This window comes from Podarcis melisellensis (assembly GCF_964234715.1).
Source record: "Podarcis melisellensis genome assembly, chromosome: 15".
Taxonomy (NCBI): Eukaryota; Metazoa; Chordata; class Lepidosauria; order Squamata; family Lacertidae; genus Podarcis; species Podarcis melisellensis.
In genome coordinates, this window is record NC_138532.1 from 234,106 (window position 1) to 257,695 (window position 23,590).

A 23,590-nucleotide genomic window follows, 5' to 3' on the forward strand; every position below is an offset into this window, starting at 1 on the left:
TTTAATGCAACGTTTCAGAACACTGGAAAAAATAGAACATGAGGACTCTGTTATAGCTATCTTCCAATACCTTTCTCCTGGGACCTTGCAGCGACGTCGTGCATTCAAAGCATACACCACATCGCTTTGCAATGCAGGGATAAAATACAAATGGGGATTCCCCTTTAGGCTGATCATCACTTATAATGGAATAACCAAGGTAGCATGTAGAAGCTAAAAAATTATTGAAACAGCTCAATGTACAGATTGAAGACATGACAACAGAAGGAGTGGAGGAAAGCGCCGATGAAGAGACAGAAAAAGACCCTTTTGAATGGCAATAACAAGGGGGGAAGACAGTGAAGAAAATTAAAGGAAAGAAAAATCCAATGCAGAAGAAAAATGGACAGAGAATCCCACAAGATGGCTTCTGCTCTGTGTGAGATTGTTTTGTCTTGCTTTCTATGACTTGCTTTGCAATTTTACAGTGGTGCCCCGCAAGACGAATGCCTCGCAAGACGAAAAACCCGCAAGACGAAAGGGTTTTTCGGTTTTTGCGACGCTTCGCTAGACGATTTTCCCTATGGGCTTGCATCGCAAGACGAAAGCCCATAGGGAAATCTCGGGGACCTTTTTTTAAATGCTGGCGGTGGGGAGCAAAGCCTTTTTCCCCCCTCCGGACTTCAGAAGAGGTCCAGGAAGGCCGGCGGGGGCGAAAGGCTTTGCTCCCCACCGCCAGCATTTTAAAAGCGGTCCGGGATAGCAGGGAAGCGCTTCCCGCTATCCCGGACGGCTTTTGAAGGCAGGCAGGGGGGGCAAAGACTTTTGCCCCCCCTGCCTGCCTAACCGGGGGCTTTTAAATCGCCCCGGGACTGTCCGGGGCGATTTAAAAGCCCCCGGACGGCTTTTGAAGCCTCCCCCCGCCGCCCGGCTTCGGGGCATCGTCCCGATGCCGGGCGGTGGGGCAGGAACGCCTCCCCCCGCCGCCCGGCATCGGGGCATCGTCCCGATGCTGGGCGGTGGGGCAGGAACGCCTCCCCCAGCCGCCCGGCTTCGGGGCATCATCCCGATGCCGGGCGGCGGGGCAGGAACGCCTCCCCCAGCCGCCCGGCTTCGGGGCATCGTCCCGATGCCGGGCGGCGGGGCAGGAACGCCTCCCCCAGCCGCCCGGCTTCGGGGCATCGTCCCGATGCCGGGCGGTGGGGCAGGAACGCCTCCCCCAGCCGCCCGGCTTCGGGGCATCGTTCCGATGCCGGGCGGTGGGGCAGGAACGCCTCCCCCAGCCGCCCGGCTTCGGGGCATCGTTCCGATGCCGGGCGGTGGGGCAGGAACGCCTCCCCCCACCGCCCGGCATCGGAACGATGTCCCGAAGCCGGGCGGCCGGGCGGGAAAGCCTCCCCCCGCCGCCCGGCATCGGAACGATGTCCCGAAGCCGAGCGGCGGGGCGAGAAAGCCTTTGTCCCCCCTGCCTGCCTTCCCAGGGGCTTTTAAATCGCCCCGGACAGCGGAGAAGTCCTCCGCTGTCCCGGGCGATTTTAAAATGCCGCCCGCCAGAAGAGGTCGGGGGAAGGCGTTTTCCATAGGAACGCATTAATTGATTTTCAATGCATTCCTATGGAAAACCGTGCATCGCAAGACGAAAAACTCGCAAGACGAAGAGACTTGCGGAACGAATTAATTTCGTCTTGCGAGGCACCACTGTACTACCATAGAATGTTCCTGGGATAGGGTCATCTCCTATTGTTAACACTGAAAGAATAGAATTTCCTACTCTGTGGATAATGGTTCCAACAGTAGGAGGGAGTTTTCTTGTTGTAGGTGGGATGGGGAAGAGGGGGCGGGAGGGGAAGCTTGGGGTTTGTTCACTGTCCAGCTGCCAACAATTGCCTTTTAGATATAATGTTTTCCACTCACTCCTATAATAAATCATCCTGGAGCAAGTATGGATAATTTTAAAATAATCATATGGAATGTTAATGGACTCGGGTCACCCATAAAAAGGAGACGGGGTTTGGAAAGAAAGGGAGACTGGACTTGATTCTGGTCCTACAGACTCACCAGAGGAGGAGGGGGGATACAATGAGTACGCCTCCCCTCCCTTCCTCTAGGGGACAGTGGTTTGCCTCTCAGGGAACATCTAAGGCTCGTGGGGTAGCAACATGGGTTGTGGATAAATCAGAATTTAAACCTGCACAAACCCTTAGTGATCCTGATGGACGTTACTTGTTTATCAGGGGCTGTGCAAGACCAATGGCTGACTATTGCATAATCTTTATGCACCAAACAACCAACAGGAAGAATTTTTGGGGAAAAACATTGACGGAGCTGGAAAAGTTTTTAAAATGTCAAACAATCCTGGGGGGAGATTTTAATTTAGTTCTAAATGATTATTTTGACAGAAATTGTTCAGGTCAGGGGGGGGAAAGGTCAATAGGGGCTCCCCATCAACAAAAACCCCTCTGTATATCTGGCGAAAGGCAAACTGATCGCCATACAAACTCTAGAATTGATTATTTATTGATATCAGAGGGATAGATCCACTGGATCCACTTCTCAGATATCAAAGTAGGAGAAGTCTCTGACCATGCTATGGTTATTGCTGAACTGCTGAGAGAAGGAGGATACCCAAGGAACCCAGTACAGAGACTTGACCCACGGCTACCGCAAGATCAACTGGTTCTCGAACGGTTGCAAAAAGAGATACCAGAATTTTTTAAGATCAATGATACATGATTATATAAAGGTAAAGAGACCCCTGACCATTAGGTCCAGTCGTGACCGACTCTGGGTTTGCGGCGCTCATCTCGCTTTATTGGGAGGCGGCGTACAGCTTCCGGGTCATGTGGCGAGCATGACTAAGCCGCTTCTGGCGAACTAGAGCAGCTCACGGAAACGCCGTTTACCTTCCCGCCAGAGCAGTACCTATTTATCTACTTGCACTTTGACGTGCTTTCGAACTGCTAGGTTGGCAGGAGAAGGGACCGAACAACGGGAGCTCACCCCGTCGCAGGGATTCAAACCGCCGACCATCTGATCGACAGTGGAATTTGCTGCCAAGGAGTGTGGTGGAGTCTCCTTCTTTGGAGGTCTTTAAGCAGAGGCTTGACAACCATATGTCAGGAGTGCTCTGATGGTGTTTCCTGCTTGACAGGGGGTTGGACTCGATGGCCCTTGTGGTCTCTTCCAACTCTATGATTCTATGATTCTATGATCGGCAAGTCCTAGGCTCTGTGGTTTAACCCACAGCGCCACCCACGTCCCATCACAGGATTATATAACCCAGCTTTAATTTGGGATACCTTCAAAGCAGTAATTAGAGGAACATTAATCAGTGAGAAAAGTAGAATAAAAAAAAGGAAATCAACTATTCATCTCCAATAAGAAAAAGAAATAAAACATAAAATAAAATAACGTGGTAACAGTGTATCGCAAATTAAAAGCAAAGAATTAGACATCTTAGAAATACCAAAAATAATAACATCCCTTCAATATTTAAATCAACAATACAATGAATTTCATAATAAAAAATCAATAATCTTGGCAAATCAACTAAAGAAATGTAAATTAAACAGAACAATCCTCTCAATAAAAACAGGCAAAGGTGAAATAAGCTTAAAATTAACCAAGCCTTTCATGCCTTCTGTAAGACCTTATACACTTCTGAAACACCATTGCTAAACACCATTCAGGAATTTCTGGCCACAGTTAACATTCCAAAATTAACAGAAGTGCAGTGGTACCTCGCAAGACGAAAAACGCGCAAGACGAAAGCGTTTTCCATTTCTTGAGTCGATCCGCAAGTCAAATCTCCCTATGGGCTTGCTTCGCAAGACAAAATGTCTTGCAAGTTCTTGCGAGTTTGTTTCCTTTTTCTTAAAGCCGCTAAGCCGTTAATAGCCGCTAAGCCACTAAGCCGCTAATAGCCGCTAAGTCGCTAATAGCCGTGCTTCGCAAGACGAAAAGACTGCAAGATGAAGAGACTCGTGGAACGGATTAATTTCGTCTTGCAAGTTGTGCATGCAACTTACTTAAATCAACCCTTCTCCCTTGAGGAAATATTAGCTAGTATAAAAAAGACTAGCCTTCCCCTTCATGGATCACTGCCTTGCCGTGGCAAAGGGGCTTGAAGAACTCAGAGAAGCTATGAACTATGCCGAGCAGGGCACCCAAGATGAACAGGTCATAGTGGAGAGTTTTGACCAAACGTGATCCACCTGGAGGAGGAACCGGCAAGCCACTCCAGTATCCCTGCCAAGAAAACTCCATGGACAAAGACAACAGGCATATAAAAGTTATGACGCTGGAAGATGAGCCCCTCAGGTCGGAAGGCGTCCAACATGCTACTGGGGAAGAGCGGAGGGCAAGTACAAGTAGATCCAGAGCTGATGAAGCGGCTGGGCCAAAGCCGAAAGGACGCTCAGTTGCGGATATGCCTGGAAGCGAAAGGAAAGTCCAATGCTGTAAAGAAAAATATTGCATAGGAACTTGGAATGTAAGAACCATGAACCTGGGTAAGTTGGAGGTGGTCAAAAATGAGATGGCAAGAATAAATATTGACATCCTGGGCATCAGTGAACTAAAATGGACGGGAATGGGTGAATTCAGTTCAGATGACCATCATATCTACTACTGTGGGCAAGAAACCCGTAAAAGAAATGGAGTGGCCCTCATAGTCAACAAAAGAGTGGTGAAGGCTGTACTGGGATGCAATCTCAAAAATGATAGAATGATCTCGATACAAATCCAAGGCAGACCTTTTAACATCACAGTAATCCAGGTTTATGCACCAACTACTGGTGCTGAAGAAACCGAAATTGACCAATTCTATGAAGACTTACAACACCTTATAGAAGTGACACCAAAGAAGGATGTTCTTCTCATCATAGGGGATTGGAATGGTAAAGTAGGGAGTCAAGAGATAAAAGGAACAACTGGCAAGTTTGGCCTTGGAGATCAAAACGAAGCAGGGCAAAGGCTAATAGAGTTCTGTAATAGAGCTGGTCATCACAAACACGCTTTTCCAACAACACAAGAGACGACTCTACACATGAACATCACCAGATGGGCAGCATCGAAATCAGATTGATTATATTCTCTGCAGCCAAAGATGGAGAAGCTCTATACAGTCAGCAAAAACAAGACCTGGAGCTGACTGTGGCTCAGATCATCAGCTTCTTATGGCAAAATTCAAGCTTAAACTGAAGAAAGTAGGAAAAACCACTGGGCCGGTAAGATACAATCTAAGTCAAATCCCTTATGAATACACAGTGGAAGTGAGGAACAGGTTTAAGGATTTAGATTTGGTGGACAGAGTGCCTGAAGAACTATGGATGGAGGCTCGTAACATTATACAGGAGGCAGCAACGAAAACCATCCCAATGAAAAGGAAATGCAAGAAAGCAAAGTGGCTGTCCAATGACGCCTTACAAATAGCGGGGGAGAGAAGGCAAGCAAAATGCGAGGGAGATGGTGAAAGATAGAGGAAATTGAATGCAGATTTCCAAAGAATAGCAAGGAGAGACAAGAAGACCTTCTTAAACGAGCAATGCAAAAAAATAGAGGAAAGCAATAGAATGGGAAGAACCAGAGATCTGTTCAAGAAAATTGGAGATATGAAAGGAACATTTCGTACAAAGATTTCCATAATAAAGGACAAAAGTGGAAAGGACCTAACAGAAGCAGAAGACATCAAGAAGAGGTGGCAAGAATACACAGAGGAATTATACCAGAAAGATATGGATGGCTCGTACACCCCAGGTAGTGTGGTTGCCAGACATCCTGGAAAGTGAAGTCAAATGGGCCTTAGAAAGCACTGCTAATAACAAGGCCAGTGGAAGTGATGGTATTCCAGCTGAACTATTTAAAATTTTAAAAGATGATGCTGTTAAGGTGCTACACTCAATATGCCAGCAAGTTTGGAAAACTCAGCAGTGGCCAGAAGATTGGAGAAGATCAGTCTACATCCCAATCCAAAAGAAGGGCAGTGCCAAAGAATGCTCCAACTACAGCACAATTGCACTCAATTCACACGCTAGCAAGGTTATGCTTAAAATTCTACAAGGAAGGCTCAAGCAGTATGTGGACCGAGAACTCCCAGAAGTGCAAGCTGGATTTAGAAGAGGCAGAGGAACCAGAGACCAAATTGCAAACATGCGCTGGATTATGGAGAAAGCTAGAGAGTTCCAGAAAGACATCTACTTGTGCTTCATTGACTATGCAAAAGCCTTTGACTGTGTCGACCACGGCAAACTATGGCAAGTTCTTAAAGAAATGGGAGTGCCTGATCACCTCATCTGTCTCCTGAGAAATCTCTATGTGGGACAAGAAGCTACAGTTAGAACTGGATATGGAACAACTGATTGGTTCAAAATTGGGAAAGGAGTACGACAAGGCTGTATTTTGTCTCCCTGCTTATTTAACTTATATGCAGAATTCATCATGCGAAAGGCTGGGCTGGATGAATCCCTAGCCGGAATTAAGATTGCCGGAAGAAATATCAACAACCTCAGATATGCAGGTGACACAACCTGGATGGCAGAAAGTGAGGAGGAATTAAAGAACCTTTTAATGAGGGTGAAAGAGGAGAGCGCAAAATATGGTCTGAAGCTCAACATCAAAAAAACGAAGATCAATGCCACTGGTCCCATCACCTCCTGGCAAATAGAAGGAGAAGAAATGGAGGTAGTGAGAGATTTTACTTTCTTGGGCTCAATGATCACTGCAGATGGTGACAGCAGCCACGAAATTAAAAGACGCCTGCTTCTTGGGAGAAAGGCAATGACAGGCCTAGACAGCATCTTGAGAAGTAGAGACATCACCTTGCCAACAAAGGTTCGTATAGTTAAAGCTATGGTTTTCCCAGTAGTGATGTATGGAAGTGAGAGCTGGACCATAAAGAAGGCTGATCGCCGAAGAATTGATGCTTTTGAATTATGGTGATGGAGGAGACTCTTGAGAGTCCCATGGACTGCAAGAAGATCAAACCTCTCCATACTGAAGGAAATCAACCCTGAGTGCTCACTGGAAGGACAGATTGTGAAGCTGAGGCTCCAGTACTTTGGCCACCTCATGAGAAGAGAAGACTCCCTGGAGAAGACCCTGATGTTGGGAAAGATGGAGGGCACAAGGAGAAGGGGGCGACAGAGGACGAGATGGTCGGATAGTGTTTTCGAGGTTACCAACATGAGTTTGACCAAACTGCGGGAGGCAGTGGAGGACAGAGGTGCCTGGCGTTCTCTGGGCCATGGGGTCACGAAGAGTTGGACATGACTAAACGACTAAACAACAACAACATAAAAAAGACAAAACCATTTAAGGCACCTGGACCAGATGGGTTTACTGGCTACTTTTATAAAACCTTTTCTGAACTTGTTGCTCCATTCTTGCTGAAATTGTTCACAGAAATCATGGCCTGATACCTGGAACTTGGAAAAACACACACATTGTAGTGCTACCAAAACCAGATAAAGACTTGGAGTCAGTTGAGTCCTATAGGTCTATCTCATTAATAAATGTTGATTTAAAATTACTTACAGGTATTATTACACACAGGTTAGCAACAATTGTACTGAATTATATACATTTGGATCAGACAGGTTTTATTAGGCAAAGGTCAATAACTACCCCAATTAGGAGGATCCTCAGTGCAATATACTGGGGATCAAACCAACTGGCACCAACAGCCATTCTTACATTGGATGCAATGGAATTTTCTTTTTGAATTTCTTTTTGAATCTTTTTGAATTTTCTTTTTGAAACCTTGCGAGGTTTTGGCATGGGATCCCCATTCATTGCCCAGTAGTGATGTATGGAAGTGAGAGCTGGACCATAAAGAAGGCTGATCGCCGAAGAATTGATGCTTTTGAATTATGGTGCTGGAGGAGACTCTTGAGAGTCCCATGGACTGCAAGAAGATCCAACCTCTCCATACTGAAGGAAATCAACCCTGAGTGCTCACTGGAAGGACAGATTGTGAAGCTGAGGCTCCAGTACTTTGGCCACCTCATGAGAAGAGAAGACTCCCTGGAGAAGACCCTGATGTTGGGAAAGAGGAGAAGGGGGCGACAGAGGACGAGATGGTTGGATAGTGTTTTCGAGGCTACCAGCATGAGTTTGACCAAACTGCGGGAGGCAGTAGAGGACAGAGGTGCCTGGCGTTCTCTGGTCCATGGGGTCACGAAGAGTCGGACACGACTAAACGACTAAACAACAACAACAACCCCATTCATTGCACTGCTGACTACCTTATATCAGGATTGCACCACAAATATTTTGATAAATGGTATACACTTGGAGCCTATATTGATGGGCCGGGGCGTGAAGCAGGGCTGCCCATTGTCGCCCCTGCTTTTTTGCCCTGGCTCTAGCACTTAGGGGAGACCCTGAGGTGTCTGGAATACAAATTAATGGGCAGAGTCATCTGGTGAACATGTTTGCAGATGACGTAGCCTTGATGCTGTCTTGCCCTGGAACAAGTCTCCCGGCAGTAATGAAAATTCTTGGTGCTTACAGAAAGGTCTCTGGTTTTTGTGTTAACTATAGCAAATTAGACCTGCTATGCATTCATATGCCAACTTCAGCGCTCCACTGGAACAAAACTTTGTCAGAAATATTTTAAATATTTAGGAGTTATTATCCCTAGGAACCTTCTAAATTTGGGAAAGCTTAATTTTGGTCCAATGATCCGAGAGATTAGACAAAAATTGAAAACCTGGAGCAAGGGTTCGCTGTCATGGTTGGGCCAAATCACCACTATAAAACTGATGGTGCTGCTGTGCCTATCTCTTTAGAGTCTTACCAATAGCCATAGAAGATAAAAAAATACAAAATTGGCAAAACATGCTTCTAAAATTTATACACCAGAATAACAAGCCATGGTTATAAAGCGTTATATCAACCAGCCAAAGGAGGTGGCATGGCAGTACCTAATCCCATGTGATACTATGCAGCAGACCCATCTACATTGCATTTTTCTGGTAATAGAGACAGAACATTCCCCTTTGAAAAATGGGGAAATGTGGGCCTGTTTTGGCTTAAAGACTTTTACAAAGAAAACATCCCTTTGTCTGGATTAATACTACAGTGGTACCTCGGGTTACATACACTTCAGGTTACAGACTCCACTAACTCAGAAATAGTGCTCCAGGTTAAGAACTTTGCTTCAGGATGAGAACAGAAATCGTGCTCTGGTGGCATGGCAGCAGCGGAGGCCCCATTAGCTAAAGTGGTGCTTCAGGTTAAGAACAGTTTCAGGTTAAGAACGGACCTCCGGAATGAATTAAATACTTAACCCGAGGTACCACTGTACAAGAAATGGTTCAAAACTTTCCCCACAATTGGATGGTAATCCATCAAGTCATCTACCGGTACTTCATAAGTAACACAGAAATCCGCAAACAAGGGACGATGTCACTAACTGCATTTGAAAATATTTTATATACCGCAGACCCCAGAGGTAAAGGTCTAATTGCTTTAATCTATAAAGCGATTGTACAACCTCAAAACCCTCTATGGTTTTTGGGAATGGGAAAGAGATTTGGGAGAAGGGATTGATGATGGTTTGTGGGAGAGAATGTGGCAAAAAAAAAAAACATTTCGAGCTATTTCTGCCCCTAAAGCTAACCCACAGGTGGTACCTGCATCCCACATTGCTAAGCAAAATAGACAAAAATATTTCTCCGCAATGTTGGAGAAATTGTGGTAATGGAGGAACATTTATACACATGAGGTGGAAATGCCCACTGATTAAAATTTTCTGGTTAAAAATATTTCAGGAAATGGAAAAAATTACATCTCAATCGATCAATTTAGATCCCAGAATAGCATTGCTTTCTATATTTGCAGATGAAGCACAAAATCTTAGAGACAAAGACTTAATTGTGCATCTTATAACTGCAGCACATCTTGCTGTTGCTAGACACTGGAGGTCATTAAACGTGAACCTATATGAAGTTTAGGTATATGAAGACGAGCAGCAAAGTCAGTCCTCAGGGAATGTGCAGGCGACCTTGGAACGGACAGCTCACGGAAGAACCCCGACCAGACCTAAGAGGAGGCGTGTAGTGGTGATAGGGGATTCCCTACTGAGGAGAACAGAAGCAGTGATCTGTGGGCCTGACACGATGTCTCGGGAAGTGTCTGTCTCCCTGGGGCTAAGGTCCAAGATGTAACTGAACGACTGCAAGGAATCATAAAACCCACTGACAAATACCCCTTCCTCTTGGTTCATGTGGGAACCAAGGACACTGCAAGCAATAGCCTCCAGAAGATCAAAAGAGACTACGAGGCTCTGGGCAGGAAACTGAAGCAATTAAATGCACAAATTGTCATCTCGTCTGTCCTCCCAGTTGAACGACGTGGCCCAGGGAGAGAGGGAAAAATAGTGGAAGTGAACAACTGGCTTCGCAAATGGTGTAAACAGGAACGGTTTGGATTCTTAGATCACGGACTGCAGTTTCTTGAAGATGGACTTCTGGCAAGCGATGGACTGCACCTCACAACGGTTGGGAGGAATGTTTTTGCAAAAAATCACAGAAACCTCATCAGGAGGGCTTTAAACTGACTAATGTGGGGGAGGGAGACAGTGCTCCTGAAGGTAGGAGTTTATCAATTGATGAAGATGATCATCCAAATGTCATAGACCAAATGGAGCAAACAGCACGCAGACCTAGTGGTGGGAGGAAAAAATCCTTAAATAAGAGACACGGGGGAATGATTAATGGACTTCAATGTCTGTACACTAATGCGCAAAGCATGGGAAATAAACAAGATGAGCTTGAGCTCTTGGTACAGCAAACTAAATACAGTGGTGCCCCGCAAGACGAATGCCTCGCAAGACGAAAAACCCGCAAGACGAAAGGGTTTTTCGGGTTTTGCGACGCTTCGCTAGACGATTTTCCCTATGGGCTTGCATCGCAAGACGAAAGCCCATAGGGAAATCTCGGGGACCTTTTTTTAAATGCTGGCGGTGGGGAGCAAAGCCTTTTTCCCCCCTCCGGACTTCAGAAGAGGTCCAGGAAGGCCGGCGGGGGCGAAAGGCTTTGCTCCCCACCGCCAGCATTTTAAAAGCGGTCCGGGATAGCAGGGAAGCGCTTCCCGCTATCCCGGACGGCTTTTGAAGGCAGGCAGGGGGGGCAAAGACTTTTGCCCCCCCGCCCGCCTTGGGAAGAGGTCCTGGACCTCTTCCCAAGGCGGGCGGGGGGCAAAAGTCTTTGCCCCCCCTGCCTGCCTAACCGGGGGCTTTTAAATCGCCCCGGGACTGTCCGGGGCGATTTAAAAGCCCCCGGACGGCTTTTGAAGCCTCCCCCCGCCGCCCGGCATCGGGGCATCGTCCCGATGCAGGGCGGCCGGGCAGGAACGCCTCCCCCCGCCGCCCGGCTTCGGGGCATCGTCCCGATGCCGGGCGACGGGGCGAGAAAGCCTCCCCCCGCCGCCCGGCATCGGAACCATGTCCCGACGGCGGGCGACGGGGCGGGAAAGCCTCCCCCCGCCGCCCGGCTTCGGGGCATCGTCCCGATGCAGGGCGGCCGGGCAGGAACGCCTCCCCCCGCCGCCCGGCTTCGGGGCATCGTCCCGATGCCGGGCGACGGGGTGAGAAAGCCTCCCCCCGCCGCCCGGCATCGGAACCATGTCCCGATGCCGGGCGACGGGGCGGGAAAGCCTCCCCTCGCCGCCCGGCTTCGGGGCATCGTCCCGATGCCGGGCGACGGGGCGAGAAAGCCTCCCCCCGCCGCCTGGCCTCGGAACCATGTCCCGATGCCGGGCGCCGGGGCGGGAAAGCCTCCCCCCGCCGCCCGGCATCGGAACCATGTCCCGATGCCGGGCGACGGGGCGGGAAAGCCTCCCCCCCCGCCGGGCATCGGAACCATGTCCCGATGCCGGGCGACGGGGCGGGAAAGCCTCCCCCCGCCGCCCGGCATCGGAACGATGTCCCGAAGCCGGGCGGCCGGGCGGGAAAGCCTCCCCCCGCCGCCCGGCTTAGGGGCATCGTCCCGATGCCGGGCGGTGGGGCAGGAACGCCTCCCCCAGCCGCCCGGCTTCGGGGCATCGTCCCGATGCCGGGCGGTGGGGCAGGAACGCCTCCCCCCGCCGCCCGGCTTCGGGGCATCGTCCCGATGCCGGGCGGTGGGGCAGGAACGCCTCCCCCCGCCGCCCGGCTTCGGGGCATCGTCCCGATGCCGGGCGGTGGGGCAGGAACGCCTCCCCCCGCCGCCCGGCTTCGGGGCATCGTCCCGATGCCGGGCGGTGGGGCAGGAACGCCTCCCCCAGCTGCCCGGCATCGGGATGATGCCCCGAAGCCGGGCAGCCGGGCGGGAAAGCCTCCCCCCACCGCCCGGCTTCGGGGCATCGTCCCGATGCCGGGAAGTGGGGCAGGAACGCCTCCCCCAGCCGCCCGGCTTCGGGGCATCGTCCCGATGCCGGGCGGTGGGGCAGAAACGCCTCCCCCCGCCGCCCGGCTTCGGGGCATCGTCCCGATGCCGGGCGGTGGGGCAGGAACGCCTCCCCCCGCCGCCCGGCTTCGGGGCATCGTCCCGATGCCGGGCGGTGGGGCAGGAACGCCTCCCCCCGCCGCCCGGCTTCGGGGCATCGTCCCGATGCCGGGCGGTGGGGCAGGAACGCCTCCCCCAGCCGCCCGGCTTCGGGGCATCGTCCCGATGCCGGGCGGTGGGGCAGGAACGCCTCCCCCAGCCGCCCGGCTTCGGGGCATCGTCCCGAAGCCGGGCGGCCGGGCGGGAAAGCCTCCCCCCGCCGCCCGGCTTAGGGGCATCGTCCCGATGCCGGGCGGTGGGGCGGGAACGCCTCCCCCAGCCGCCCGGCTTCGGGGCATCGTCCCGATGCCGGGCGGTGGGGCGGGAACGCCTCCCCCAGCCGCCCGGCTTCGGGGCATCGTCCCGATGCCGGGCGGTGGGGCAGGAACGCCTCCCCCAGCCGCCCGGCTTCGGAGCATCGTCCCGATGCCGGGCGGTGGGGCAGGAACGCCTCCCCCCGCCGCCCGGCTTCGGGGCATCGTCCCGATGCCGGGCGGTGGGGCAGGAACGCCTCCCCCAGCCGCCCGGCATCGGAACGATGCCCCGAAGCCGGGCGGCCGGGCGGGAAAGCCTCCCCCCCGCCGCCCGGCTTCGGGGCATCGTCCCGATGCCGGGAAGTGGGGCAGGAACGCCTCCCCCAGCCGCCCGGCTTCGGGGCATCGTCCCGATGCCGGGCGGTGGGGCAGGAACGCCTCCCCCCGCCGCCCGGCTTCGGGGCATCGTCCCGATGCCGGGCGGTGGGGCAGGAACGCCTCCCCCCGCCGCCCGGCTTCGGGGCATCGTCCCGATGCCGGGCGGTGGGGCAGGAACGCCTCCCCCCGCCGCCCGGCTTCGGGGCATCGTCCCGATGCCGGGCGGTGGGGCAGGAACGCCTCCCCCAGCCGCCCGGCATCGGGACGATGCCCCGAAGCCGGGCGGCCGGGCGGGAAAGCCTCCCCCCACCGCCCGGCTTCGGGGCATCGTCCCGATGCCAGGAAGTGGGGCAGGAACGCCTCCCCCAGCCGCCCGGCTTCGGGGCATCGTCCCGATGCCGGGCGGTGGGGCAGGAACGCCTCCCCCCGCCGCCCGGCTTCGGGGCATCGTCCCGATGCCGGGCGGTGGGGCAGGAACGCCTCCCCCAGCCGCCCGGCTTCGGGGCATCGTCCCGATGCCGGGCGGTGGGGCAGGAACGCCTCCCCCCGCCGCCCGGCTTCGGGGCATCGTCCCGATGCCGGGCGGTGGGGCAGGAACGCCTCCCCCCGCCGCCCGGCTTCGGGGCATCGTCCCGATGCCGGGCGGTGGGGCAGGAACGCCTCCCCCAGCCGCCCGGCTTCGGGGCATCGTCCTGATGCCGGGCGGTGGGGCAGGAACGCCTCCCCCAGCCGCCCGGCTTCGGGGCATCGTTCCGATGCCGGGCGGTGGGGCAGGAACGCCTCCCCCCACCGCCCGGCATCGGAACGGTGTCCCGAAGCCGGGCGGCCGGGCGAGAAAGCCTCCCCCCGCCGCCCGGCATCGGAACGATGTCCCGAAGCCGAGCGGCGGGGCGAGAAAGCCTTTGTCCCCCCTGCCTGCCTTCCCAGGGGCTTTTAAATCGCCCCGGACAGCGGAGAAGTCCTCCGCTGTCCCGGGTGATTTTAAAATGCCGCCCGCCAGAAGAGGTCGGGGGAAGGCGTTTTCCATAGGAACGCATTAATTGATTTTCAATGCATTCCTATGGAAAACCGTGCATCGCAAGACGAAAAGACTTGCGGAACGAATTAATTTCGTCTTGCGAGGCACCACTGTATGACATAATAGGCATCACTGAAACCTGGTGAGATAAGTCCCACGATTGGAATGTAATAATGGAGGGATACAATCTATTTCAGAGAAACAGACCAGACAAGAAAGGAGGAGGAGTGGCGTTATATGTCAGGGATGTGTATACTTGTGAAGAGATCCAAGATTTAGAACCTCAAACCCAAAGTAAGAACATTTGGGTCAAAATTAAGGGAGAGAAGAATAACAGTGACCTCATTGTGGGAGTTTACTATAGATCCCCAAGCCAAACGGAGGACATAGATGATGCCTTCCTGGAACAGATGGCCAAGCATGCAAAAGGAAGGGAGATAGTAGTAATGGGGGACTTCAATTACCCGGATATTTGTTGGATGTCAAACTCAACCAAGAGCAGTCAAAATCTGTGCCAACTACTTGGTGGAGATCACTGATCCCACCCTTCGGAGAGCTTTCACTATGGCACGGTTTCAAACATTGCCAACTGCTTATCTGACCGGTAGATACACAAAAACCCCAGTAGAACATCATTTATGTCCTTGCCTCATGAAAATTAAAGAGGATCTTATACATTACTTCCTCTATTGCCCCATTTACTCGGGCTTTAGAGATGCATTGCTGCAAATTATACCCAACTCTATAACCAGTCCTGAAGATAGAGTAAAATTTTTGTTAGTTGATGCAAACCCACGCATTACCCATGTGGTAGCGGTTTTTGTGATGAAGGCCATGAAAGCCAGGGAAAGATTTATGGACGACAATGTAAAGACCCCTTCATCGTCTGTTTAACTCGTTGCTCGTTTTCCCTCCTTTTCTATTTTGTGGGAAGAAGGTTTGGTTGGTAGTATGTAATGAATTTTAATATTTTTAACTATTGTAGTGTTGATTTTTGTGCACATGGCATGGTCCTCACAATAAACGGATTTGTTGTTGTTGTATTAGAACTCACCCCCAAAACTGGCCCTACAAGATCATAATGACCACTTGCATTATATAGAGCTTATAACACACCTACTCTCAGCAGCCAGAAGCATCATAGCCAGACACTGCATAGACCAGTGGTATCAAATAGTATGAGAAACAGGCTTACTAGAAAAACTAACCAACAAACTGGCTAACCTGATCCAAAAACACACACACACCTCACACACAAAAACAAATTTCACTACAACCAACCACACTGTAGGCCAACTCTCTCACCACCAAAGGAATACAAGCAAATAGTAAAGAGAACCCACACAAGTGACGCTGACACAAAACCCCACACATACACTAAGTAGAATAGAAGCATTGCCACCCAACCCCAACCCACTCACCATTCCCCCTCCCCTTTTCTTCCTAACATAACACTAATGTCTCAGCAAATGAAACTGATCTGTAGAAAACGTAACTTTAAAAAAACCAGACATTGCACATGTGTAAACCAAGAAATTTTTAATAAAAATATACAGTGGTACCTCGGGTTACAGACGCTTCAGGTTACAGCCTCCGCTAACCCAGAAATAGTACCTCAGGTTAAGAACTTTGCTTCAGGATGAGAACAGAAATCACGCGGCGGTGCAGCGGCAGCGGGAGGCCCCATTAGCTTAAGTGGTACCTCAGGTTAAGAACGTTTTCAGGTTTAGAACGGATCTATTAACCCGAGGTTAATTAAGTTATTAACCACTGCATTTTTTAAAAAGAGGCAAGTTTGAGGACAGGCAGGTGACTGACACTCCCAAGACTTCTGCTATTAAGAAGGAATATCGCTGCATGGGATACCATAAAAGCCCCAGGAAAGATTTTGCAACAGTTTTGTCTTTGTATTGCAATGATTTCTTGGTTTTTTAAAAAAAAGCTCATGAAAATTCTTCAGCATTCTGGTGCTAGTATCTCCTAAGAAACATACTTTGGCTTGTAGTTTTTACTAATGCACACTTTTTTGCAAGCAATAATATAATGCATTTTTATAAACATTGTTTGACTGGAGAAGTGCATTACAAAATTCGAAGAAGTGTGCACAAAGAACACCTATGTTTTGGTTTGCATATTATTTCAAAAAGTGTGTATTTGGTAGATTTGTCTTCAAATGCTAACTTAATCAGATTTCTTTTTCATCTCTGCTCATAAGGCACCCCAAGAAAAAGATGCCAAATAATTTGGGACAGACCTTACCTTGATCCCAGGTGCGGCAGCTTTCTCAACCAGAAAAGTGACGAGAATGAAGCCCCTGAGGCTTGCTCCACCAGGCAAGCAAATGATGGGTTCCAGATTCCTGTGGGGAAGGCAGAATTGAAAGCCTAGAAAATACAGTACAATTTTAGATATTAAGTGCTAGGGCATGGGAGACTGTTATGAAAGTCAAAGGTAGAGAGAAATGTCTGTCCAAGACACCCCACCTCACATCAGTTGATTGACTGGTGGGTCATCCCTCGGAGCAAGACTGAACTCTCCACGAACCAGCTGACACATGGGCAATTCATTCCTGTTTTTGACAACCTCAACTCTTAACTGCCCCACACCTGACATCATAAATGACAGGGGTCAGCAAACTTTTTCAGCAAGGTCCCTCAGAACTTTTGGGGGGCTGGACTATATTTTGAAAAATAGAAAGAAAAAGAACAAATTTCCACAAATAACCCAGAGATGAATTTTAAATAAAAGGACACAGCATTCTATGCAAGAGCTAAAGGACACGTTCTACTGAGGTAAGCAACCCCCCCCCTGACTCCCCCCCCCCTTCTCCACAGCACCAGATGAGCCCTCGTGGCTGCTTACCTGCCTTTTGCGAGTGACATGGGCTGGCAGTGGTGGGGCGATGAGTGGCGTGCGAAAGGGCTCCGGAGAGGAGCTGACAGCAACAAAGCCCGAATTGAGCCTGCTTACAATGGTGGCTGCTCAAGCGCTAATGCTGCTGCTGCTGGCACCAACAAAGCCCAGCCCCCTTCCTCTCAGCTCTAGGCAGGGCAGGGAGAAGCCAGGAGGAGGGTGGGAGGAGGCGCCACTGAATGCATGCGCTGGCGCAGCCCGAACGATCAGATCCACACCGATCCACACGGTGATTCCCGGACTGTCCACGGGCCAGATCTAGAAGGCAACTGGACCAGATCCAGCCCCCGGGCCTTAGTTTGCCTATCCATGATATATGATGTCAGCTGAGGGGCAGGGGACACGGTTTTGGGGGAACAGCCCCATGGGCCAAAAAGGGGGCCTGTTGGACCAAGTTTGGCCTGTGGGTTGTGAGTTCCCCACCCTGGGACTAGATATTTTTTACTGCAGAGGTCAGTGTAAGCAATGAGAGGATGAGGTGGCAAAAGGGAACATCGCAGCTATGTAATGTTGTAGATTTCTATCTACCTTATACTAAAAATAAACCCTCCACCCAAGGCTAACACCAGAATGCTGGTGGAGAAACAATACTGCACCACAAAATTATATCTGAGCTGTAGTCTGGTGACAGGCTTTACTTACCTAGAAAATTAAATTTGGCTTACTAAATTAAGCAGAGCATAGTGCTCGACCAGTGTACTGTAATGTTAAAAAACATTGGGTTGGAACCAAAGAGAACTGGATTCAGATCACAAAACTCACAAGGTTGTTTTAGGGATATGAATGGAAAATAACTCAGCCTGAGCACCTTGGGATTAAAATGTAATAAATCTATACAGACACAAATGCAGAAAGAATATTTCTCAGAAGCATTCAGATAAAAACTACTGTTGCAGCTGTTTAACTTCAAGCAGTCTGAAGAGTGACCTCAGCAGACTTTGAACGAGAAAGGCAAACATCATTTCCCGAATACTTACTCAATTTCTAGAGGCCTTTTGACAGATTGGGTTATCAACAGCAAACACACATGGAAAGGAAAGATCCAAGTCAGTTGCTGAGCAAAGTCCAGTCCAAATAATAGCACTCCCCCCCCCCCCGAAAACCAAAATCTCCCCAAATGCCCTGTCTTGCTTGCAGCAGTGGCACAAAAACAAATGTGATATTTGTTACAGGCTATTTTTATTTGATTAACAATGCTATCAAATAGATGTCTCAGATCCATGTTTTAAATGGCACAATGGTACAAATACAATAACTTAATAACATAATATATTGTTCTGTGTCCCTCATTCTGGACACTTTTCAAACTTGAAGACAAAAACAATATAGTGGTATAGGAATCTGTGATGTTGTAATGTGTACTTGACAATGTGAAAAAAAATTAAAATCATACTATTTTTCTGTTTTTTAAAAAAGTTGTGCAGTAGTTGGAACATCCAACAGTGTTGTTATGCTAAACATGCACAAATTTCTTCAATGCATCTATCGAAGGTGCAGGAGCCAGCCTGCGTCCTCTGTCCATCTGGTCACCCTTCATCTGATGAAGCCGTATTAGTTGTGTGTGTCAGTTGACCTAAGGAGTGTAGCTCAGGCTGACGGCACCAACTTTCTATCCATTAAGGCCCAGGTGTCCTCTTATACTTACCCACAAGGATTCCTTTTCTTCCAGTTTACTAAAACAAAATCTGCATGAACCAGGATTGGAGGTAATCCTAACACCCGAGAAATCTCCACGAAGGGGATGGCAAGGTTTTGTGGCAAGACCTGGAAATCAAAATGACAGAAAGCCAATTCATGCTCCCCCAAAGATGTAGCTGTTTAGTTAAACATGTTATCATGAGAATGCTGCACTGTTGTGCTGCCCCTCAAAGCTTTTGCAGTGTTTCTGGCTAAATGTGCTTTGCAATGTTATTGGAGCAATCCTGTAACATGCAGCCAGACATACCTGCTCCAAGTGTTGCACCCTCATCACAGTATGATGTGGCAACAGACTCTGGGGTACAGCTGTTGAATTATTCATTGTTTCATTATTACTACTGCCTCCAAGTGACTAGGTTGCTTGTGCAGCTTAGGCTCACCCATGCAGTACTGTACCATCTTTCAGACTCTATAAACTGAGCTACACAGTTGCTCCCCATCAAGGCTTGTTGGAAGAAGTGGGAGAATAAAAGCTCTTCGCAAATCCACTCTAATATATGAATGATGTCATATTTCAGGGTAGCTAGAACCTTGAACCCAGGAACAGCTGGGAAAAGGACAGTGCCAGCTCCTTGTGGAGACAAACCTGGGCATTTGCCTGGACTCCAAGACCCAACTCTCTAACATCTAACATCAACCCTATTTTTCACTTTGTACAAAATATCAGAGAAGATCAGGTGGAGCCTCAAAAATTTCCCAGTTTGCATTTCCCACCTGACCACTTCCAGGTAAAAGAGAGTGTTGGTGAGGACACCGTGCTCCTTTGAGCTCTTCCCCAGGTCCTGGAGTCACAGAGTTCACTATGAAGAGGGATTCATTGTTAAACCACCTTGGGAATTGGAAAGGGAACAGGGGTCTCTGAACAATTTTCTCCACCCTTAACAAACTACAGCTCCCATAATTCTTTGGCGAAAACCATAACTGTTTAAAGTGACATCATAGCCTTTTAAATGCATGATGTGAATTAGTCCTAACTTCCAATCCACAGATGAGTTTGGGATGTATGGAAGATCAAATTCTTCAACATCCCTAAATGTGCATGGACAGTACCTTTGCAGTCCCCTTTTCACCATCCTGCCAAACGTAGCCCATTGTGATGTAGCTAAGGACCAAGTGGGCTAGATACAGTTCTCTGTGTCCTTTGAGATACTGGCTGCTTAGCAGAGGCATCTGTTAAGACAGTTAAAGGTTACAGAAAGCTTTTTTTAAAAAACATATTGTTATGTAGTTGGTGAAACTGCTGCTTCTTTCCGTCGTAAGTGCCATAAGCCATTAGCTCAGAATTCATGTACACATTCATCACTTGATGTCTGCAACACTGAGCGGTGTTTTGCATGTGTAAATTACTGTAGTCCTAACTTAGTCCCCAACTACTGAACACCACAGATCCCCAACTACTGACAGAACCTGCTCGTCAGTCCTCTTGCACAATTTTCAATAGAGTAAAACCACACATTCAATAGAGTAAAACCACACATTCATCTAAGAATGAATAACAAAGTTGAAAGAGATGAAGCAGTATATGGACATATTAGAACCAGACATTAAATTCTATCAACCATGTAGAAGGTTGCTTAAAAGTAGATTGACTTGGTGGGGGAAAGAGGACTAGATTCCTGCACCTTTAATAATTGTGTGAGGGAGCTGGTATACAGCTTTCGGGTCATGTGGCCAGCATGACTAAGCCACTACTGGCAAACCAGAGCAGCACACGGAAACGCCGTTTACCTTCCCACCGGAGCAGTACCTATTTATCTACTTTCACTTTGACATGCTTTTCAACTGCTAGGTTGGCAGGAGCAGGGACCGAGCAATGGGAGCTCACCCCGTCGCAGGGATTCGAACTGCTGACCTTCTGATCAGCAAGTCCTAGGCAAGTCCCACATGCCTAATAATTGTGTAGAAAAGGTCGTTTCAGCAGGTGCAGCTTGTGCAAGAGCAGCTAGACCTGCTGAAATCAGGGGTGTTCTGGCGGGGGGGCAGGCCACCCTGGGTACCATTCCAAAGGGGGGGTGACAAAATGCCCACCCCCGATCGGTGGCATCCCCTGGAATGCACACCACGCCCACTGGGACACACGTCACTCCGGGTACCCGCGCAGGTAGCTTTGCCTCTGGCTGAAATGTCCCCTTCTATACCACTATGAAGAATGCAGGAGATCTGTTCTCATTTTCAGCTGACCACCTGATGCAGCAGCCTTAAATACCTGTATCATGATATTTTAACACCCCATTCCTAAGAGCAGGCTTCCTCAAACTCAGCCCTCCAGATGTTTTTGGCATACAACTCCCATGATCCCTAGCTAGCAGGACCAGTGGTCAGGGATGATGGAAGTTGTAGCCTCAAAACATCTGGAAGGCTGAGTTTGAGGAAGCCTGCCTAAGAGCATGGTCTGCAGGTTGTTTCTCTGCTACAGCACTAGTGACCTCTAGAGGATTTCACTCTGCATTGCAGATATGGCAGCAATTGGTTCTTTTAATTTGCATCAGACTAAGAAGCACACCTGCATCTATACTTATTTTTTAAAAAAACAACAACAAGGATTAGCACACAAATGTCTATGCATTGCTTTGAGGCTAATAATGAAAAGTGACACTTTGACCTAAAACGTAGAAGGAAGAGTGAAGCTAACCAGAGTTTGATTAGCTGGCATGTTCCTCTAGCATTTCATTTATATCCCTACTACTTCCACCAAGGAACTCAAGGTGGCATGGGGTTCCCCTCCTCACTATTTTATCCTCACAACCCTCTATGGGATGGGAAATGCAATACCTTGTTCACCTGTGAGCGAAGTTGATGGTTCTCAATAAGGTGAGGCAGGCTGTGAGCGATCTCCATCCAAGGGCTATAGAAAGGAGGAAGATCTTTCTGATAAGAAGAAGAACCAATTATCATCAATCAGGAAAACTAGTTCATTGTGGATTTTGATATAGGCCAGAAAGATGAAAACAGAGCTGTGCATAGGTCAAGAACTTATGCATTGCTAAAAAAACAGGAGGTAGACTCACACAAAATTTGCATATGCTAAATTATGTATGTAGATACACATTTAGAAATAACTGTATGTAGATACACATTTAGAAATAACTGTATCTGAAGAAGTGTGCATGCACACAAAAGCTCATACCAAGAACTAACTTAGTTGGTCTTTAAGGTGCTACTGGAAGGAATTTTTTTTTGTTTTGCTAAAATAGAAATAGAAATACATTTCATCTCCCCCTACATAGAGGAGGGAGAAAGGTTGTTTTCTGCTGCTCCAGAGAAGCGGACACGGAGCAATGGATCCAAACTACAAGAAAGAAGATTCCACCTAAACATTAGGAAGAACTTCCTGACAGTAAGAGCTGTTAGACAGTGGGATTTGCTGCCAAGGAGTGTGGTGGAGTCTCCTTCTTTGGAGGTCTTTAAGCAGAGGCTTGACAACCATATGTCAGGAGTGCTCTGATGGTGTTTCCTGCTTGGCAGGGGGTTGGACTCGATGGCCCTTGTGGTCTCTTCCAACTCTATGATTCTATGATTCTAGTGACCAGGTCACTTGTGTACCTGCTCAGTCTGCTGTCCAGGTACTCACTCTTGATGGGGAACTTCAAGGCCCTTTGACTCACTTCTTATGGCTTTTCAATCTTTAAACCAGACTGGGACCAGCCAACAGAGGACCATTCACTGTGAAGTAAAATACCATACATACCTACCCTACCTGCATACTTTGTGACGGGATGCCGACTTCCCCCCACATTGGGGGGGTGTGCATCCCGTGATGCGTCCTGCCCCTGCCTAGCATGTGAACACTGGCACGCTGAGCTGGGCTGGCGTCCCACTCCTGCTGCCATGATGCCAGCGTTTGTAGGGAAGGGGGAGAGCAGAGTTGGGCCCCTTCTCACTGAGCAGCAAGGAGCTGTGCTCTGCGCTCAGCCTCTTTCAGCCTGTGCAACATCAGGTAGAGAGGAGGAGAAGCGTGGCCACAGGATTTGGGCTTCCTTGAATTTTTGGGGGGAGCTGAAGACCCCTCAGCCCACAATACTCAGCACACCTGCTTTTTAACCCTCTAAGGCAAAGATCACCAGCCACCAGACATATGCAAGCACTCCATTGTGTACTTTGGCCACATTCACACCATACATTTAAATCATTCTGACACCACTTTAAACAGGTGTGGGTCTCCCAAAGAATTCTGAGAGTTGTAGTTGGTTAAGGGTGCTGAGAATAGTTTGGAGCCCCTTTTCCCTTACCAAAGCTACAATTCTCCATGAAGAATTGATTGTTGAACAAATGTGGAAAGAATACACATTTGCAGAGCTTTTCCCACAAAAACTCACTCTTTAAAGCTCAATCAGAGCAAATGGCACACTTTAATTTATGTTTGCTCCAACTGAACACTATAGAGAGGGTTTTCATGCGGAAAGCTTCAGGGAGGAAAAAAACAAACCCATGCTCACAAACAGAGCTTTTAAGTATGGACAAGTGCCTGGAAGGAGGGGAGGAAAGGTAAGTGTGATAAGCCCTATGTTATGTATTTATGTGTTTTATACTGTAAACAGTCCTGTGATATAAATAAATAAAATAATAATAATAATGCCTGCTGAAAACTTTTCTATTCCACCTCGCTTATGAAGAATATATATTTCAACAATAGTACTTTGGTTTCTGCTCTTAACTTTTTATATTTTTATTGTATTGGTTTTATGTATAATTGAGTTGGCCAAACCCCGGCAGTGCTGGAATCATTTGCCTAATGTGGGTCTTGAACCCACGACCCTGAGATTAAGAGTTTCATGCTCTACCAACTATATAAATCCATATTTTTTTTATAAATAAATGAAAAA

At 49.0% G+C, this 23,590-nt stretch overlaps 1 protein-coding gene and 1 long non-coding RNA gene across 7 annotated transcripts in view; one reads left to right on the top strand and one right to left on the bottom strand.

The window, feature by feature from the left end:
• LOC309358182 (indoleamine 2,3-dioxygenase 2-like) overlaps nt 1–23,590 on the bottom strand; it is a 74,254-nt gene that overhangs the window by 47,353 nt on the left and 3,311 nt on the right. For 3 of the 6 annotated variants that reach the window (XR_014163356.1, XM_081891082.1, XM_081891078.1), the window contains exons 2-6: nt 21,540–21,635; nt 19,818–19,937; nt 18,715–18,833; nt 18,047–18,061; nt 16,416–16,515 (exon numbers count right to left, since the gene is read on the bottom strand). Coding sequence is in view for 5 of the 6 variants with exons in the window: in XM_081891078.1 (XP_081747204.1) it covers nt 16,416–16,515; nt 18,047–18,061; nt 18,715–18,833; nt 19,818–19,937; nt 21,540–21,635 (450 nt within the window). In the remaining variant the exon portion in view is untranslated. The remainder of the gene's footprint in view (nt 1–16,415; nt 16,516–18,046; nt 18,062–18,714; nt 18,834–19,817; nt 19,938–21,539; nt 21,636–23,590) is intronic. The other 3 variants (XM_081891079.1, XM_081891080.1, XM_081891081.1) reach the window with 3 other exon arrangements.
• Nucleotides 1–23,590, top strand: part of LOC309358312 — a 367,127-nt gene that overhangs the window by 4,829 nt on the left and 338,708 nt on the right. The gene's annotated exons all lie outside the window — the stretch shown is intronic.